Genomic DNA, 17,001 nt, shown 5'->3' with positions numbered 1-17,001 from the left:
TTTCATAGCACTTGTCGATTATTTGACTTAAAGGTTAAAACATACTAGATAAAACTGATGCGAGAGAGTCAGGAAGCCAAGGTAAGCCCAGTACTATCCAAGTTCAAGTCGGTCAGAGCCAACGCTTGCCAAAGCGTCTCGTTGCGCCCGATTGAAACATTGCATGAAGTGGTGATCATTTAAGTCCTGACAAACACCAGTATGACGGTAGCAATCGGCTTCGAAGGGAGTGCAAATAAGCTGGGAGTTGGCATAGTGCGAGACGGTGAAGTTCTGTCGAATGCACGAGTAACGTACATTACTCCACCGGGCGAAGGCATGTATCTAGTTTCATTACCCGTCTGTAAAAATTAAGTCAGTAAACCGTGGTATCGTTTGTTTTGTCTCACAGTTTTTGGACGTTCATTACTGAGTAGACCGAGATTGGTGCAAGACAGAGGAAATGCACGGCTGTCAACAAATCGCACAATACAGAACGCATTTGGCATGCGATAATGTATCACCCTACTTTCCTGATGACTTACTTTTTTTTTTTTTGTTCGTTGTTTCAGGGTTTCAACCAAGAGACACCGCAGTACACCACCGAGCGCACGTGTTAGACGTGCTTGAAAGGGCGCTGGAGGAAGCAAACATCACGCCGAACCAAATTGACGTTGTTTGTTACACCAAAGGCAAGTTACCACGCGCCTGCATTTTAGTTTCCCTATCCCAGGCACAACAGCGAATCGTCGCAAAAAAATAGGGGAAAAAGCATCTCGGTGGCAGGTCATGACTGTTTCTATTTTCGTTCTAGGACCTGGTATGGGAGCACCACTGGTGTCTGTTGCCATTGTTGCGAGGACTGTTGCACAGCTGTGGAACAAACCAATCATAGGTGTCAACCATTGCATCGGCCGTATCCTTGCTGAATTTCTCTGAATCAGCATCTGCTTGTGTTACGTTGCAAAAATGAGTGCATATTGGCAGGATTAAAACTGCCTGCATGTAGAACATGTCTCTTGGAATCTCAACATTTCTTAACATGACTTCTAGATATTGAAATGGGGCGGCTGATCACTGGAGCAGTCAACCCAACCGTATTGTACGTCAGTGGTGGCAACACACAGGTGAATCTGCCAAGTATTTCTGCCGGCTATAGTGCCCTTGCGCTGTTAATGATCAGAATGGTTCAGTTGCATGTATGCATGGATGCAGCTGTCAGTTTTTAACTACATTTAAGGTTTGCTGTTTGGTAATAGCAGAAGTAGACTGATGTGTACTTGTAAAATTAATTTGGTCCATTGAGTATAAATATTCAGGTGGGCCTTGAGACTTTAATAAAAGTACTATTTTAGAAATAATTATAAAATAATTTAGTTGGTGAAGCCCTGTGCAGTACAAAGTTAAGTGTTGTTCCATGCAGTGCAGAAGGGAAACAGCTGTGGGATAGGAGGCTAAAGAAAGTGGAAGAATGTGGTGGAAAACTGAACCCCATTCTTTGTTTGCATGTATGTGACAAGCAGCCACTGTGTTCACTGGAGTGGACTGATGTCCTTTAGTACCAGCTGCAACAAAGATATGACAACTGTACTATATGCCACACTTCTGAGGCTAAAAACAGCGCTAACGGGGACGAAGCAGAGAGAGGGACACTCAGATCATGCACCAACCAGCCCAAATTTCCACCCTTTTGAAATTCCACACTTTGCTGTACAAAATATATTAATAAAAAAAAAAACAGCACTGACAGTTATTTTTGCACTCCATGTCAGAGATGTAAAAAGCAGACAGAAGTCGTCGTATTCCAGAGCAGTGAACACAACGTGAACATAAGTGCACGTGACTTGCATTTGTGCTTTTTTTTTAGTTGCCAGCAATCCTAAAAAATTGTGCATATATTCTTCATTCTTACCTCCCCAAACAAGGTGCAGAAGTCTGCGATACTCTGCAGTGAGGCTTACAGCTACCTTGTTGTGCCCTTCACACTTGCTGTGGACCATTCTTCCCTCAATAAAAATAAAGCACAATACCAGATGGTCTTCAAGCTCAGCTTTGTGCAGGGAATCTGATTAAGTGATGAGGCTAAGAAGCACATAATCATCAGGCTGCTGTGGTTAGTGCAGAACCACGGTAACTGGAGATCGCTGGATGAGAATTTTATTCTGCAGTGGATTTGATTTTACTGTTGGTGATGAGGACAACAATGTCCTCCTCCTAAGTGTCTGTACGGTATTTTTATCCAGGTAATAGCATATAGTGAGAAGAGGTATAGAATTTTTGGAGAGACTATTGACATTGCTGTTGGGAACTGCCTGGACCGATTTGCAAGAGTCCTGAAGGTGAGTTGGAGCAGTGGCTTAACATTTGTGGCATGCACGGAATACAGAAGGTTTTGTAAAAAAGAAGGGGGGGGGGGGGGAGAGAGAGAGAGGAGGGTGTTGGCTACACTCAAATAGTAAAAAAAAAGTGCATATTAGAAAGTTTTGCTACATTTACACACTTTAACTTCAAGTACTGCATCAGCACAGGCTGGCTTAAAGGACCATAGACACCTAATTTTAGTTGGATGTTTTCTTCTTTCAAATAATGTGTTAGACATTGGAATACATGGTTCATCTTGTGGTATTCACCTAGGACCGCTAAATAATTTATAATTGAATTTCATGATGCTGTTTCAGTTTTGGTTTCATCAGCCGAACTATGGCTGTTACGTGTGGGAGTGTTTAGGTCATGTGATGCACGAAAGGCACTGCAATATAATCGCCAATACATAGTTTTAATTCACCACAATGCTTAGGCCAGCTTTCTGCAACAGCTGGAATGACAAATGTCGTGTCAGGGTTTATATTGCAGTTTTTTTCGAGCCTCGCATGACCTAAGCACTCCCAATACATCACAGCCATCATTCGGTTCGTGAAACAAAAATATTTACTGGCGATTAGGTAGTCAGTAATGCGAAATGGGAGCACAGCTCTTCACACACTGTCAGCCACCGCTGGCAGGTGGCATGTTCAGCTGGCAGCCACCCTCTGAGATCTTCCCGTGAGAGCCACCTGGTGGCATTTTGCTCTGCTGCTTGGACAGCCGGATACGCCGACGACTGCGACACGGAATACAGGCAAGGGCGCCTAAGAGCTGCGCTCTAAAACCGAACGAGCATCAAGAAGAAATTCAGTTCATGGTGAACCATGTATTCTAATGTCTAACATGTCATTTGAAAGAAGGAAACATGCAAATAAAATTAGGTGTCTATGATCCTTTAAGAAATTGTGGGTTCAGCATGATTTATACCCCAGGCTTATACTTGAATAGTGAGATTTACATTGCCTTGTGTCCTAGCATGATGAAATCAAGGTTTTGTCCAGCTGGTGATCTCTGTGATACGGGATAATACAATGCAAAAATTTAAGTTGCAATATTGTTGGTTTGTACAGCACAAGTATTGGATTTTTAGGTGTAAATTCAGAGGCCACATTGCAATACCACAGAAAGCTTAAAAAGGGTAAATGCCTTGCAAAGCAGTCTCCAGTGAAGTGGGATGTTCCAGGATTTCTGCTTGTCGTGAAATTGTCAGAAATATCTGCTTGGCAGTCGTAGTTTTAGCACATTCAAGGTTGATGGCTCCTGCATTCTTGCATGCCTGTGGGATCTCCTTTAGTAGGAGAATAAATGAGGTACAAGACATGGCATGGGTTTCAGAGATATTAAGTCCTGTCCAGGTACTTTCCTGTTAGACCTTGCGCATTGTTAAGGACTGTGCTTTGTGCATTTCTTATGCTCTAACAGAGCAAAATTTATGCACTAAGCGAAGCGAACTACTATGCAAAAGTTGTGAGCTGTGCATCAAAAGTAGAAGTAATTCCATTCAGTAGGGTCTGCCTTTTCCTCAGGCAAAGAGAAAGTGTCAAACAGCCATCTTAGTGCTGACTTGTGATGTACTGCTTCAGTCAGGTAACACAGAAAAGTTTAGCGTCTGTGTTGTCTTGTATACCTTGTCGTTCGTCGTGAGTGCGCTAAACTTTTTCATGATGAATTACCAACTACCTCAGATGTCGATCCTTCTTCAATCAGGTAAGGCTGAATGAAGTAAGTTGTGAGGTAGCACTGGTGCTTAATGACAGGACTTGGGCTGAAACTGGATAAAGCTTTCAAAATCTGGCTTTTTAGTGCATTCTTCATGGGTGTCATCACCCAGGATTCCCATTTCGTTGTGCATGTGTGCCAGTCCCTGGGAAATTTGTGCATCACTAGGTACTCAACTCTCATCAGAACCTGTGAGTAGGCATTGTGTAAAAAAAAAGATAAAAACTGATGGAAATAAAATCTTTTATTCTTTTTATTAGTTAGCTGTTGTCATTTCCATGTTTTTTATTCAGTAAATTGAATTTCGTTTTTTTTTTTTTTTGTAGCTGTCCAATGATCCAAGCCCTGGTTACAACATAGAACAAATGGCAAAAAGGTGAGCAAGGTATTAGATGCATGACTGTATATATTGGATGCTAATTCAATGCCCCAATTTTGCTCGCTGTAGGGGTACCAAGCTGGTTCCACTTCCATATGTTGTCAAAGGGATGGATGTCTCATTTTCAGGACTCCTCTCCTTCATTGAGGTTTGTCATCAATGCTGTCTCAATAATTTAGTTTCTATACTCGGCAGTTGCAAGTTATGCACACAATATTCATATCCTTGAGTTCAAAGGCCATAAAGGGAATAACAAACATGCACATTGCATTTCAGGAAAGAGCAGTCTCTCTTTTAAACGAAGGGGAGTGCACAGCTGAAGACCTGTGTTTTTCATTGCAAGAGACAGTTTTTGCAATGCTCGTCGAAACTACAGGTGACTTCAAACAAAATTTCCACTGCTTCCATTGTATAATCCACTGTTTTCGAAAATATGTACTACTACTTTTTACCCATAGATCATATCTGAACTTACTATTGAGTGCACGCTGCTGTGCTCTTTCGTCTTCCAAAGGATGTAATTTTTTTTTCTGTTTCAGAACGGGCCATGGCTCATACAGGGTCTAGTGAAGTGCTCATTGTTGGTGGGGTTGGCTGTGAGTAATTTCTTGGAGAAGCTTTTTCCTGAGTTCCAAATTGTGACCTATGTTGCCGTTAAACTGACATAGTATCTTTATCCATCCCAATTCATTTTTCAAAGTAATTGCATAGTATTTGACATAACATTTAGTTTGGCATTGTGCAAAGCCTTACCTGTCAGTATTTTAAAGGTTCACTACATTTAAACAAAGAAAAGCTAGCTGAAAACCTGCACTCAAGTTAAAATACCAAAAGGGGCACTACAGACAACTTTATACAAACTAAAATTCAGTTTCTACTCCACATTTACAGTGTTTCATGTGCATTGAGGCATACCGTCTTACTGCCCGGGAGTGGGAGCACGGTCGTGAGGTGGCATTGTGTTTGCCGGCGCTTGCTGGTGAGCACTTGCTCAGAGGGTACCGCTGATGACGTTGCTTTGCACCCTTCTGCTCGCTGCATGGATGATACACCACGCAGCATCCACGAAGCGAGTGTGAGGGCGCAAAGCAACATCATCAGCAGTAATCTCGGAGAAAGCGCTCACCAGCAAGCGCCGGCAAACACAATGCCATTTAGCGACCGCACTCCTGCTGCCAGGCCGTTCGCGCCTGCCTAGTTACTTTTGACAAAGATGGTGCATACTTGTGAAAAAAACTTACTTCATTGTGGCCATTGGTATTTCTGATGCTCCTAATCCAACTTATTTCATCACTTGGAACATTTCTATATAAACCCTGATGAGCATGATTTAGGTAGCATTTATTGTTGTAGAATTTGTCTGCGTGACTGCCGGGTCGTATTGGCTTAGTTAATAGCATGGGCTGCTTATTAGACGGGTGCCCAGGTAACGCCAGTGTGGAAGGGAACAGTCAGTTTGCACACAAGAACAAATTCTGTTGTTGCTGTATAAACTCATCTAAGGGCCACACTTTTTTTTTTTTGATAATCAGGAGTGACTTTTGTAGGTGCGGCCCATACATAAATTTAAAAAAAAAAGTATAACCGTAATTTTTTCACAATTATCTAATTCATATCCGGGGATGCGGCCCATACAAGAGATTGTACGGTATTCTTGCACTATCGCACTGAACGAATGCTCCTAAGTTGTGTAGAATGGCGCGATGCAACCCTTGCCTATTTGCGGCGTCCTCATTGCGTTTGCTGCTGTCTGCAAGAGTGCGTTGCAACGTGCTTGTTCCATTGCTTCAAGGAGGAATGCTGAATCGGTCGATGCCATTGGCTGGAAGGCCTCCTGTGAGGGGCCCTTGTCGCTTTATTCTTGAGTTGTACCCGACTACAGTTAAATGCAGGCAGCTTGGGCTTGCATGTGCAAACATCCTCGCCTTCTCTGCAGCTAAACCTTTGCTGCTCTAACCAGGCACGTAGCCAGGAATTTTTCAAGGGGGGGACCTTGGATATGTGCCTGGCTCTAACGCAAGGGAATTCCATGCTTCACCAGTATTCGCCACAAGTTCAGGTTCTTGAAGTTATGCAACTGGTTACAACCTGTTTTTGGAAAAAAAAAAAAGTAATAACAGCAACAGAAGCACGCTAGAAATCAGCAGAGATTATCAACCCCCAGGAGTGACAGCCCTGTTGCTGTTGTCACATTTATGGTTTTTTTGCACTTTGTATATATCTTTCCCTCTCTGCCGACATCCATGTATTTATACTTGTATGATCAGTAATAAACCCACAGTTGTTAGTCAGCGCTGTGTCGTCCGCTTCCTTGTCTTTTGTGCTCGTCTTCGTTCGCGCTGTTTATTCAAGATGCTTAACCAACTAGCCCGCCAAAACGTGTTTTCCACGCAGTTTCCCCAAGTTAGAATGTCACTTCTGCTATTTCATTAACAGAGTTATTCATCTTTTTTACTTTAGGTAATAAACGTCTACAGGAAATGATGGGCATCATGGCTGAAGAACGCAGTGCCAAACTGTTTGCCACTGATGAAAGGTACTGCTTTTGACTGCGGTCTTAACCTTGTAATCTGCATATTTTATGTAAAATGTTGGCAAATCCTGCCTCAGTTCCTATAACCTGTATTTGTGCCCTTTGCTTAAAATATGTCTGGTGTACTAAACTGGCCACCTTGTAACCAAGGGTTAAGGCAACATGAGCAAGGAAGAGGTGCACGATTAAACTGTTCGGCCGTGGGCTCAAGGAGACTAGTCAGTTCCAGAAAACTTGCAGCGTAGTTTGAAAATCTATCCTTTCTGCCATCTAGTATAGTTGCCTACTATTGTTACTGGAGAAATATTTCGCTGCAGACATACAACAGAGTCTTGCTTCTGAGCACCAACAGTTTGTAGACAGCCAATGAAAATAAGTACAAGCCATGCTACAGCAGCTTGCAGCTTGCTTTACAGCGGCTTACTGATTGCATAGGAGTCAGTTAAGTAATCAGAGTGCTTATGGACGACTGCCAGAATGCATGCTGATTAAGTGAGGTAAGATCGGATAAAATTTGTTGGCTGCAGCTTTACAAGTTTGCTACTGTCCATGCACTCACACAAGTGGTCACAAACTTGAGTTTCAATCTTTGAGCAAGGCAACAAAAAAGAGCAGAAATGACTAGGTGCAGAAACATTTCATGTTAGCCTATTATGTATCATAGTCACAGCTGTGGTCCATTACTGATCCGTTTCTGAATGAACATTGTAAATGTTTGCAAATTTTGATCGAACAGCTGCTAGTTTCAACACTAGTACTGAACGTGTGCAAGAAAGTGTCACATGAAGACTGTGCAGTTGGTTGAACTAGCCGCATGTCTGCATAATGGAGTCATGTGTTACCATACTGGGTGTTTCAGCGAACACTCAAAAATTTTCAAAAGTAGGCTTTTTGAGGTAAAAAATGTGGCTTTTGCGGCGTAGTATTAACAGTGTTGGTGGACACCAAAAAAACGGTAAGTCATCGTGAGTAGTAGGCTGGTTAATTCATTTTTAATAATTAACTTTTTTACTAGTAAAGTTAGGTGCCTAGTTGCAATTAGAGATTTATTGCCGGTCGTTAGTAATAGCCATATCAGTTTTTATAATTTCGAAAATGCTATTATTCTTGGTGCTGTGGCTTGACAAAATTAGGCTTTTTCAACTAGTTATATGCACTGGAGGAGTTTCTTTGCCTGCATGCTTTCGAAAGCGCATGTGTTTTCACATGATGCAGCCAAATTTTGTCGAGCCACAGTGGCGAGGGTAATCACATTTTCGAAATTCTTAACACTAACACGGCTATTACTAACGATTGGTAACAAACATCTAATTGCAACTAGGTGCCTAACTCTGCTAGTTAAAAGGTTAATCATTAAAAATTAGTAAACCAGCTTACTACTGAAGACGATTCGACGGTTTTGTGGTGTCTGCCAATGCCACAAAAGCCATATTTGTAATAAGGGAGTAATTACTCATTGGCATCCACCCAAGCGCAGCCATACGGCTACAAAGGAAAGCTATACAGCTTTCTCAGAAACTTCGTAGTTAAAGAAAAATTCGTCCTGGTCCGGGGTTCGAACCCGGGACCACCGCTACACCGGAGCAGTCGCTCTACCAACTGAGCTAACCGGGACGGCAAGCTTATGGTTGGGCGAGAGCGAATTGATCAATAACTCGAAGTGGGAACAGTGTAGCGGTGGTCCCGGGTTCGAACCCCGGACCAGGACGAATTTTTCTTTAACTACGAAGTTTCTGAGAAAGCTGTATAGCTTTCCTTTGTAGCCGTATGGCTGCGCTTGGGTGGATGCCAATGAGTAATTACTCCCTTATTACAAATTTACTCCACCTTGGGGGATTCCCCTAAAACATTTGACCAAAAGCCATATTTTTACCCCAAAAAGCCTATTTTTGAAAACTTTATATCTTTTGGTGCCATGATAACACTCGGCTTGTGGTACTGCAGTAAGGTGCTTGCATCAGTGAACAGAGGGGTTAAATATTGGCGAGTGAGCATGAGTGAGCCAATTCTCTAAATGTGTTGAGGTATGATTGGTGGAGTTTTTACACAACAAACACTGCTGAAGCGTTCCATGTATATCTGTTGTATGTAGGCCGCACATTATAAATTGTAAATTCTGTGATTTAACGTCCTGAAGCGACGCATTGGCTACAAGGGATGCCATAGCGAAGGGCTCGAAATAATTTATATCATCTGGGGTTCTTTAATCAGCGCCGACAATGCACGGGCGTTTTTCCATTTCTCTTCCATCAAAATGTGGCAGCTGCGGCTGGGATCGAACCCGTGACCTTGGGTGCAGCAGTCGAACACCAAAGCCATGGCGGGTAGATGGAGCATTAGAATAAACTTGAAATCTTCAAGCTGTCTTCAGAAAACATGATCTAGCTGCACTGAGAAAACTACAACATTTGAGCTATGTCAAAACCTGCTCTATCGCCTGTCAAATACTTTGATACCATTGCTGCTGTGTATAAATCTATGCATAAGCACTTAGTATGGAAATATATAGGGCATTTATAACTTATGCCTTCAATATCCAGCTTATGGCTCTGCTTAAACATACATTTCAATGTACTGATCTCTTGTAGCACTCTGCTGATGTACATAATTAATGCAGGTTTTGCATTGACAATGGAGCTATGATTGCTCAAGCTGGTTGGGAAATGTTTCGTTCGGGCCAAGTCACCAGCTTTGAAGAGACAACCTGCACACAGAGGTATGGTATATATCTGCTGCTTATCTGTTGGCTGCAGTTACTGCTAGCTGTTCACAAAAAAAACTAATAGGTGGTACATAAGAAGAGAGCATGATGCGAGCACTCAACAGCAGTTGATTTTTACTCTGTGAAGGCCATTAAGAATGGACAGACAAGCACTCATAGGAAAGAAAAAAAAATGCACAGAACGCAAACTCTGCCAGTTTCAGTGCAGCACCTTTGCAACAGCTGAAAGCACTTAAAAAACTGAGCGCACACTAGCATAAATACTGTCAACCGGTTCACGAGGGCACCACATTGCAATCAGTGATGTTTGCGAGATTTTCTGTCTTCCTTTGAGTATCTTCATACTTGACCAGTCATCCTATTTTAGAACTTGCCAAGCACCTTTTGTTAGTCAGCACTTCCGCTTAGCAATTCTTCTATCTTGTAGTGGTAGGTGCATGAGGGACTTTCCCTGAGCTAAACAACATACTCACCTGCTGCCCAAGGACAGAGTTTCCCAGGTGGGCCTGAGCCACAAGAGATGAGTGGGCCAGGGAATGGGCATGCTCTACGGAGACATTGCACTCAGTTCTTTGCTCCAGGGAAGGGCGAAAAGTGATTTTTCTTACCAATACCTTGCACCAACTATCTGAGCTCCATGCCGCTGTTGCTTCTAGCTTGCAAAGGAGAAAAGCTCTTCGCTTGATCCCATTAATAAGACAGTTATGCCGATTCCAAGTTTAAGCTTTTCTATACAGCATGGCAGCATGACATGGAATTTTGCAATCCAATCTTGTACATGAAGACAATACTTGGTGCTGGGTAGTAATGGTGAGCAGCAGCTCGAACTGTTTTCCTGTAATTTTGGATCAGGTAACTCTTTCTTGTTCTGTAAACATCAGATCTATGCCTCGAGCCTAACAGACCATTAAACATAAAAGCCATGCACATCTGGAATAGCATAAAAGTGATTCTTTCTAAATGATAGCTAGAAATCCCTTCTAGGTGAAGCTGACATATACCTTGTTTGCTAGCCAGAATTGTATGCATCAGCAACAAAATATGACCATCCCCCGAGCTGCTAACACCATGACCCAACATGCTTCTCGTGTTCATTGCAGGTATCGAACTGACGAAGTTGAAGTGACATGGAGAGACTGACGTTTCAATTTTCTGCTTCAGAGATGCATAAAATACGCATTATTTTAATAAAGACATTTTTTTACAAGTTTATTGGTTTGGTGTTGTAGGGAAGAAAGTCACAAATTAGGCTGTATAGAACTTAATTATGTATGAAAGTGTTACTGTCTGTTCAAGGACTACTTTCAAAATACAAAGGCTTAAACAGGACAGAAACATGCATGTAAATTGGCAGGTCAAAATCCAGAAATGGAAAATATGAAAGGAGAACAACACCACAAAAACAGTATTCCCAGGTTTTATTCACGGCCTTTTTGAGGGAAAAAAGATGAGTGCACAAGTTACAACAAAACTCTGCTAGAGCTGCTTAACGACATATAGCAGAGAAAATGTCAAGGGGAAAAAATTCCAAACTTGACAGGAAAGCTGGCCGAGAGACAGTAGAAAAAAAAAAGTAAAATGCGTTGACATGATTGCTACAATTATCACCGACATTGTCCAAGCTGCCAGCCTGCATTGAGCTCCAACCACTCCGAGTCTTCACAGGCTTCTGTTCCCTTTCCAATGCATTATGACCTTGCACAATTGCTTCAGCTCCTCTTCTGTCCTCCGAAACCACTCATATGATCACAAACTATATTTGGAGATGCTGGGTAGTTAGTGGCTACCACATAAATTAGCTACACTATGTTTTACTTAAAGCTATTAACAGCTACAACTGTCTGGCTGACCTCTTTTACCAGCAGTTTGGCAGCAGGTTTGCTCAGCTGTTGCTACACTGGCAGCACTTGTGCATCAATTTCACAGTACCTTGCCAACTTCCACTGTGTTGGTAATGTGAGTGATGGATCTATTTTTGTTAGCAGCTTTCAAGTGGCAATATATATAAAGTAGGCTCATGCATAGACTTGCGGCTAAAAGGACATCGAGATGTGCGTTAATTCAACAAGCAAAGGTGTTACGTCACAGTCTAGATGCTAGAGCTAATTGGTACCACATTTTCTTGAAGATCGAAAGCAGCTAACTGGGCGGCTGCAGTAAGGCAGTGTTTCTTTCCATCAGAAAGGTCACCTTCAAGTGCAGCAGCTAAACCAGAGGTAGAATTGCTCTGCCAGAGTGCACAATGGAGCAATGGCAAAAATACTGCCTTGTGCAACCAACCCAGCTGACCTACACTATGCCTCAAAACATGAATATGTGGCAGAGGTAGCCCAAGCTTCCCTGCTCCCATTACACTTGATAAAAGCTTAGTGGCACCAACTAGGATGGCATAAAAAGAAGCTTTGGGCAGAAAAGCTCGCATCTCAGTCATCTCCAAATTAGAATTCCACCACATATAACAGTGTGATTGGAGGCATAAAGCACATGCAACATGAGAGAAATCAAATATATCAGCAAGTTTTTTTTTTAACTAATAAAAAATATTGTGCCCTTGCTTCAGTGCTGCAAGCAAAGAGAGAAAAAAAGATAATTCTAACAAAGACATCTTTTTTTCCTTCTTTGCAGGAGAGGTACAAATGCCATGATCTATGGGATACATAGCTAAAAAAAATATAGGCCCTCAATTGGCAGCCTTTTACAATGACCCTGGGTGCCTCTATTTGGTGGAATGATGAAGTTTCAAAAAAAAAAAAAAAAACACCGCCGCCATGCTAGATTATCAGCACACAACAAACAACAAAATGAGGCTTAGAGCTATAACATTATATCAAAGCACACTGCTTACTTGCTGTTTCTCTATGTTTAACCATCTCACAAAGACATGCTGGCAATAAAATGCAATGGCCTTGAAAGAAAAGGTTCTCCTGGCCACAGCATATTGCAGAACTACTCATTCAGGACCAAAATGAGTCAAATCTTGTGGCCACAGATTCTACGTCCACCCAACTTTACACAGTTCTTGAGACAACTCAACAAAGTGCAGGGTTTATGACATGTTACATACATCCCTTGCAATGGTCCCACAAAGGACAAGATGCATCACAGCTCCAGCATTCTTGAACTGAAGCTACAAAGAATACAGTTTGCATAAAGCAACATACACGAGTGAAACTTCAACCGGGACAGTTCTGCATGTGAAACATATTCCAAGTTACAACTGAAACTAGGATCCTTTGTATACACCTTCTCATGCCACTCAGCATGGTGGGATGACAAATAATTAGCAAGTGCTAAAGTGCGTGCAGCAAATAAAAGGACCCGTTCAAGTGCTACCACTAATCACACTTGTAGAAAATATTGTGGCAGCTTTAGGGTAACTATTCCTAGATCTTGGATCACTCCATATGTTTCGTGTGCACCAAAGTGAAGCACTTAATACTTCCTGAAATGCACTGAAGCCTTGCCACTGAATAAAAATGACCCGTTCATAGCTTCAGAAAAAACATCACTAAAATGTATATGGACATTGTGCGTTGAACATTGCTAGCAGTTCACTGGGGCTGTCAGTTGTCGCAAAGATTTACACAATGAAATATTTTCTGGTTTTTCGCAAATTACAAATTATAACAGCAACTTTCACCTTTGGAGGGTACAGTGGGCAAGAAACCACAGAAACTTTTCACAGTTATGCACTGCAGCCCTCCTTTGCAAGTAAATGGTAAAACACTTTAAAGACTCTGGCATCTGCTTAAGCAAGCTCACAACAAAGAAAGCCATACAAATTCCTCTCTCCCACCTCACTCCATCAGTCATCACTATTGGCATTTACCGTATTTTCCGGTGTATAAGACGCGGGTTTTTTTCAAAAATCTTGCTGGTGCGTCCTATACAAGGGTGCGTCTTATATGCGAATTTTCCGGTTTTTTTTTTGCAAGTTCAGAAATTACTCAGGTTCATGTTCAAGCTTTTGTCACCGAAAAAATATTACTACCAATAACGCGGCTGTAACATGGTTAATACTTCATTACGGGGACCGCCGTGCGCAACTTTTTTTAGGTGAACTTTATCATGAAACGGCGGGGTTGACCACTTCCGGGATCTTAAACACACGGCCGTTTCGAAGGCCCCAAGCAAACGTAATGTGAAATGCCAAAAGATGGCGACAGTCGCGCTTCTCGCCATTGTCAAGACAAGCCAAGAGAAGCCGACGTTTTTTTTTAGTCACCCTTTGCAAGTACGTAGTGCGAAGAGAATGCTTCAGCCGCGTTGCCTTTTCGATAGCGCATCCGAAGATGAAGACTTTGAAGGTTTTATGTAAAAATAAATTATGGACATAAGGAGAGTTCTTTCGCTTTTTTTTTTCTTTTGTGCTAAAACGTGGGCGGGTATGGCGTGAGTGTTGCCTTTTTCGATCACTTAGCGTTGCTTAAGAACTTCTCACACGTACGGTGCATTTTGCGATGGTCGCATAAGCATGTTTAATTAAGCCTCACTAGCCTAACTGGGTAAATTGGGGTGAATCTTATACACGGGTGCGTCTTATATACCAACTGTTTCAATGACAGCCTGCATATATGGCGGGTGCGTCTTATACAAGGGTGCGTCTTGTACACCGGAAAATACGGTATGCCTGGAGCCTCCTCTATCTTGATCACTCAGTTTTAATGTAAAGCTTCCATCATAATATTCTATTTTCAAACAATCAAGCAACCTCAACGACTTTCACACTGGACAAACATGTTGACCACTGCTAAGTGCAGTAACTGAGAATATAGCCCATTTTTCAACATGGTAACACATACTGAACTAAACAAATATGATCAATTACAAAATGCAGGTAGATCACACTATGTCTAGTGAGGACAGTGTTCATCATCATCTGGCACACTTCTATGGTACAGTCAGCCAAATCTACAGCTGGCATGCACGACGGCTGCATTTTCCATGCTCCTGCGTCTGAGCAAGCTTACGAAAATATCAAATCTATGCTTAATATTTAGCTTTCCACAAGTTTGCTTCGTCGTAAAGTGCAGGAGTGCACTCCAGCTAAAGATTTGGCCAGCTGTACACACAAAGCACCATACGGTCTTTTCAATTTTGTTTTAATGACTATGTCAAGATCTCAATAGTTCTCCAGCCAGTGAAAGTGCAACCAAAGTGGTCACTGAGCTGTGCAAGAGGAACTCCAGTAGTGCCGTTAGGGCTGTGGTAGCACTTAAATGCAAGGGCAATGGTTCTTCTAATAGCTTAGAGAAGGGGTTCTCAAACAGTTCCACAGAACCTCAGGGTTCCTAGGTGAGCACCTAAATCCATGCTTGCCTTTGCCCGCTGTATTTTAGAACTAATCGCACTAATTTTTCACTGCAGACTGCTGCACTACAGAGCCAGTCATTATTCATTGAATTTGGGCATTTCTTGAGCTTCCATGTGTCTGTGTGCTCATTTTTGCATGCGTGTCAGGCAGGAAGGGATGCAAGCCAAGACGCGCAGGATTTCTCGGGACCTTTTGAAAGCTGTTAGGGTTCCCTAGCTGGCACAGAGCACTGGATCCAATGCCGGGAGCGTCACAGGGTCCACACCACAGGTTGGCAACATTTGATTATACACATAGCGACCTTTTCACACGGGTGGTACATGAGTCTGTGAAACCATATGCCACATACCTACAAAAAGTTTCATGCACTGAGTCTATCAACCAGTCAGAAGCAGTCATCTTAGCTCTGTTAATGTTTGAGGTGTGATATCGCTGTATGTGGAGTAAAACAGCACAGAAAAGAGAAGGGAGTATCAGTGCTGATGTTACCCTGCTGTGCAAGGGAACAAGCCATTGTTTCTCTCTCTTAGTTATGTGCTGGTCCAAATAGCCCCAAGTAGCCCCACTGCCTATTTTGTCAAGACAAATTTTTTTCATTGTCACAACATATGCAAGCACCTTAATCTTCAATCTAAAGATCAGTTTTTGCCACTGTACATAATTCATTTTTTATCCACCCATAAGGCTGCAATGAGCCACTTGTATTCTTACCTTAAGCTCAGTTACTGAGGCAACACTAATAACTCTGCATGCAATGATACACCAGCAAGGAAAAAAAAAACCCCCCCGTAACAGCGCTATAACCATAATGGAATGACTTTACTAGCACGGTGTCGTAGTAGGTTTTTCGTTCTGTACTTGACGTGCAGGGTATTTAGCTACAATGCCAGCTATAACCACAAACTTCAACTACTGTGTACTGTCTTGCTTCACTGTGATGCAAACAAGATCGCCAAGAACAATGGATCACATGCACTAGTGCAAGTGAAAGAACTCAAGCATTCAGTATAGTTTGAATATCTTGTACACAGTTCCCTTTGAGCATCTCCGGTACAAATCCACTCGTTGTAAAATTGTGCTGGTACAACACCTACACTGAACAAAAATGAAAACAGGATACTGTCCATTGGCACATTTTCCTGCACATTGGACTTGACCCACTTCATGCATTGCAAGTTTCATTTGCATGAAAGCCCATCACAAGAAACAAATTTAGGAAAGTGGCTTTTGATCACATTATGCTGCCTGAAATTAAATAACCTCTAGGAGGGAAAGTGTTAGCACTGTTGGGACACCACATCATATATTTAGTGTTGGCACATGCACACCTAGGGTGTGTCATCACTAGCATTTCTGTTTAACCAGAACAACTTCCCACCACAAACCTCACCGCGGTCGCGAGCACACGCAGTGTGTTTCGCGCCATCGCAACATTGGCAATGTAGAGGAATGCAACTGCTTCTGCAAACATGTTCCAAAAATCAAAGGTAAATAGCTTCTTTCTCGTCCTTTTGGCATCATCACATGACAGTGCAACAGTCCTTACGATGTGGTTCACCCACTATCTCAGAAGGGTCACTACGGAAACGTCGGAGGGATGTTGATGGTGATGGAGGAGCCTCATAGCTTGGTTTTCGCACAGTGGCACTAAAATGGTGCTGATGCCCATTCTGTCCAAGTGCTGTGGCAGACGCCGCCATTTTGCCAACTATTTCCTGTTGCTGGGAAGCAGAGAGGGTGAGGGAGCCTCGGCTGTTCCTGAGGTCGGCCCGGTGTTTCTTCAAGTCCGAGAGTGTTCCATTCTGAGGCGAGAAGCCTACAGATGCTTGTTGAGTGTTTACGGTCACATGGATTTCCACCTGCATTCAAGCATAGCATACAAAAGTTTCACTCCTTTCTCCACATGGCCTTGGCTTAGGAATTTGTTGTTCCTGCTCACGTTGATTATTTGATGGATTTTAACATAGCAAATCAACATTGTGGGCTATGAG

The 17,001-nt window shown here is 42.4% G+C and overlaps 2 protein-coding genes across 8 annotated transcripts in view; one reads left to right on the top strand and one right to left on the bottom strand.

Moving 5' to 3' along the window:
- Window positions 1-113: 113 nt before the first annotated feature.
- Tcs3 (Probable tRNA N6-adenosine threonylcarbamoyltransferase Tcs3) lies at window positions 114-10,903 on the top strand. 3 transcript variants are annotated; one of them, XM_089580360.1, is made up of 13 exons: window positions 114-316; window positions 392-484; window positions 552-671; window positions 794-895; window positions 1,033-1,106; window positions 2,223-2,318; window positions 4,389-4,438; window positions 4,511-4,589; window positions 4,718-4,817; window positions 4,981-5,037; window positions 6,902-6,977; window positions 9,592-9,690; window positions 10,797-10,903. In XM_089580360.1, the coding sequence occupies exons 1-13, from the start codon at window positions 202-204 to the stop codon at window positions 10,834-10,836; spliced, it is 1,101 nt and encodes a 366-aa protein (XP_089436486.1). In that variant the 5' UTR covers window positions 114-201; the 3' UTR covers window positions 10,837-10,903. The 3 variants fall into 3 exon arrangements, with proteins under 3 accessions (XP_089436486.1, XP_089436487.1, XP_089436488.1); XM_089580361.1 differs by lacking the exon at window positions 10,797-10,903 and adding an exon at window positions 10,434-10,716; XM_089580362.1 differs by lacking the exon at window positions 392-484.
- A 194-nt stretch (window positions 10,904-11,097) lies between these two features.
- MYPT-75D (Myosin phosphatase targeting subunit 75D) overlaps window positions 11,098-17,001 on the bottom strand; it is a 219,043-nt gene continuing 213,139 nt past the window's right edge. For all 5 annotated transcript variants that reach the window (XM_089580355.1, XM_089580358.1, XM_089580356.1 and 2 more), the window contains one exon: window positions 11,098-16,869. In XM_089580355.1, the coding sequence (XP_089436481.1) occupies window positions 16,531-16,869 (339 nt within the window). In that variant the 3' untranslated portion in view covers window positions 11,098-16,530. The remainder of the gene's footprint in view (window positions 16,870-17,001) is intronic.

The sequence above is a fragment of the Amblyomma mixtum genome, chromosome 3 (genome assembly GCF_055824585.1).
Source record: "Amblyomma mixtum isolate Tamu chromosome 3, ASM5582458v1, whole genome shotgun sequence".
Lineage (NCBI taxonomy): Eukaryota > Metazoa > Arthropoda > Arachnida > Ixodida > Ixodidae > Amblyomma > Amblyomma mixtum.
This window is presented reverse-complemented; position numbering and strand designations above follow the sequence as displayed.

Excerpts from the sequence above, each read along its gene's own strand:
- Tcs3 (XM_089580360.1), top strand. The coding sequence starts at position 202 with ATGACGGTAGCAATCGGCTTCGAAGGGAGTGCAAATAAGCTGGGAGTT. Across the intron at positions 1,107-2,222 it reads TCAGTGGTGGCAACACACAG|GTAATAGCATATAGTGAGAA; the intron begins GTGAATCTGCCA and ends ATTTTTATCCAG. Across the intron at positions 5,038-6,901 it reads CATTGTTGGTGGGGTTGGCT|GTAATAAACGTCTACAGGAA; the intron begins GTGAGTAATTTC and ends TTTTTACTTTAG.